Source organism: Condylura cristata, unplaced genomic scaffold (genome assembly GCF_000260355.1).
Source record: "Condylura cristata isolate star-nosed mole 26May11 unplaced genomic scaffold, ConCri1.0 scaffold00027, whole genome shotgun sequence".
Classification (NCBI taxonomy): Eukaryota; Metazoa; Chordata; class Mammalia; order Eulipotyphla; family Talpidae; genus Condylura; species Condylura cristata.
Window position 1 is genome coordinate 12,130,913 of NW_004567128.1, and position 2,118 is coordinate 12,133,030.

A 2,118-nucleotide genomic window follows, 5' to 3' on the forward strand; every position below is an offset into this window, starting at 1 on the left:
TTCTTAAAAGTGGAGACAGGCCCCGCCCAGAACAGGTGCCTCCCACCCCCACAACCGTGGCTTGCCCCTCTCCCATCACCACTCCCAGCGACTCCGTGGTGGCTCTGTGGACTAAAGCCCCCTACTGGGGAATCGGTGGGACGGAAGCCAAGTCAGTGGTCCGGAGATTGGCAGGGGATCAGTTTTCGTATCTGAGTTAAAACAGAGGTGACTAGCCTCAGCAGAACAATGGGTGATCTCTGTGTCTCACCCGCCTCGCATCTTAGGGGCTCCTTTAAGAGAACCAATGGCGGCAGCTTTCCTTGGAGCTGGGGTAGAATCTCACCAAATCTTGCTCCTTCTTCTAGGGTGAAGTCTTCATCAGCCTAATTACTTGCACTCCTGAAACTTGTCAGCATGCCACGAGGGCAGAAGAGTAAGCTCAGGGCCCGCGAGAAACGCCGCCAGGCCCGGGGGGTTACCCAGGAAATGGAGGGTGCTCAGGCTACTGAAGCAGAAAGAGAACCCATCTCCTCTGCTTGTCCTCACTCTGAGGCCAAACCTCAGGAATTGCCTGCTGCTGCGACACCCAGAGCTCCTAAGGAAGCTCAGGGAAGCTCCGCTACCACCAATACTGATGCTGCCGAAGTTTCACCGGCCAATCCAGATGAAGGTGCCAAAAGCCAGGAGGAGGCGAACCCCAGGTCCTCCAGGAGCGCTGAGGTCATGCGCAGAGATCCTCTCAACAAGAAGGTGGTTTTACTGGTGCAGTTCCTGCTGCAGAAGTATCAAAAGAAAGAGCCAATTACGAAGGCAGACATGCTGAAGTTTGTTATCAAAAAGTACAAGAGTCATTTCAACGAGATTCTCAAGAGAGCCTCTGAGCACATGGAGCTGGCCTTTGGTGTCGACCTGAAGGAAGTGGATCCCATCAGGCACTGCTATGCCCTCGTCAGCAAACTAGATCTCACCACCGATGGAATCATGCATGACGACGGGTACATGCCGAAGACCGGTCTCTTGATGATCGTGCTGGGCGTGATCTTTATGAAAGGCAACTGCGCGACAGAGGAAGAGGTCTGGGAAGTGCTCAACATGATGGGTGTGTATTCCGACAGGAAGCACTTCATCTATGGGGACCCCAGGAAGGTCATCACTCACGATTTGGTGCAGCTCAAGTACCTGGAGTATCGCCAGGTGGCCCACAGTGACCCTCCGCGCCACGAGTTCCTGTGGGGTACAAGAGCCCATGTGGAAACCAGCAAGATGAAGGTCCTTGAGTTCTTAGCCAAGGTCCACGACACCGTGCCCAGTGCCTTCCCCGCCTGGTACGAAGAGGCTTTGCGAGACGAGGAGGAGCGAGCCCAAGCCCGAGCTGCCGCCAGAGCTCGCACTGCTGCGGTAGCCAGCGCGCGAACCAGGACCCTGACCGGCAGTTCCTCCCACGGGAAGTAAGAGCTGACGCTGATCCTGCCCTCTTGCCTTGACACGGTGAGTCAGTCTTCTAACCGTGGAGGACCAGGATGGGGATGGAGGAGCTGTCTGTCACCTCTAGATTCCTGTTGTATATTGGTAACTTGGCATTTTACATCTTTCTTTTTTTAGGTTTTACTTCAAGAGTTGAAGTCTGATGCAGATTGTTTTCTTTGTGGAAGAAATGGGCAGTCGACATTCTAGAGAGTGGCTGGCCTAGGCGGGCCTGGAGAGAACACACTGTTCTCTGTGTTCCTGTTCCATGTGGTAAACATAGTTTTAGCTCTCCTTTTTCTCTTTCCTTACTTTTCTTGTATTAACTTTTAGATACTGCGTTTTTAACAGAAGGTTTAATACAGAATATAAATTTATGAATGCTTTAGTTTATATCTACTACAATTCAATAGGTTCAGATTAGTATTATTTCATAAAGCAAATTGAGAAACCTTTCATAGTCCTTGAAGCTGAATAACAAAACATGGCGCTCTAATAGGCATTTCCATCAAAATGTGAAAAAAGTTAGCATTAACATTTTGAGATCAAAAAACAGAGGAGAAAACTATACAACGTTCAGTTCTTGCTTTCCCTTAGCCATTTCACTGTATAGTTCTGTAAAAATAAAAGATACCAACTTGGATTTGCTTGGCTTATTAAAGAATGTAGGAT

The 2,118-nt window shown here is 49.8% G+C and overlaps 1 protein-coding gene across 1 annotated transcript; it reads left to right on the forward strand.

Moving 5' to 3' along the window:
• The first annotated feature begins 396 nt into the window (after positions 1 to 396).
• Positions 397 to 1,434, forward strand: LOC101632820 (melanoma-associated antigen B18-like). The gene has a single exon (XM_004690090.1). The coding sequence runs from the start codon at positions 397 to 399 to the stop codon at positions 1,432 to 1,434; it is 1,038 nt and encodes a 345-aa protein (XP_004690147.1).
• The last annotated feature ends 684 nt before the right edge of the window (positions 1,435 to 2,118 follow it).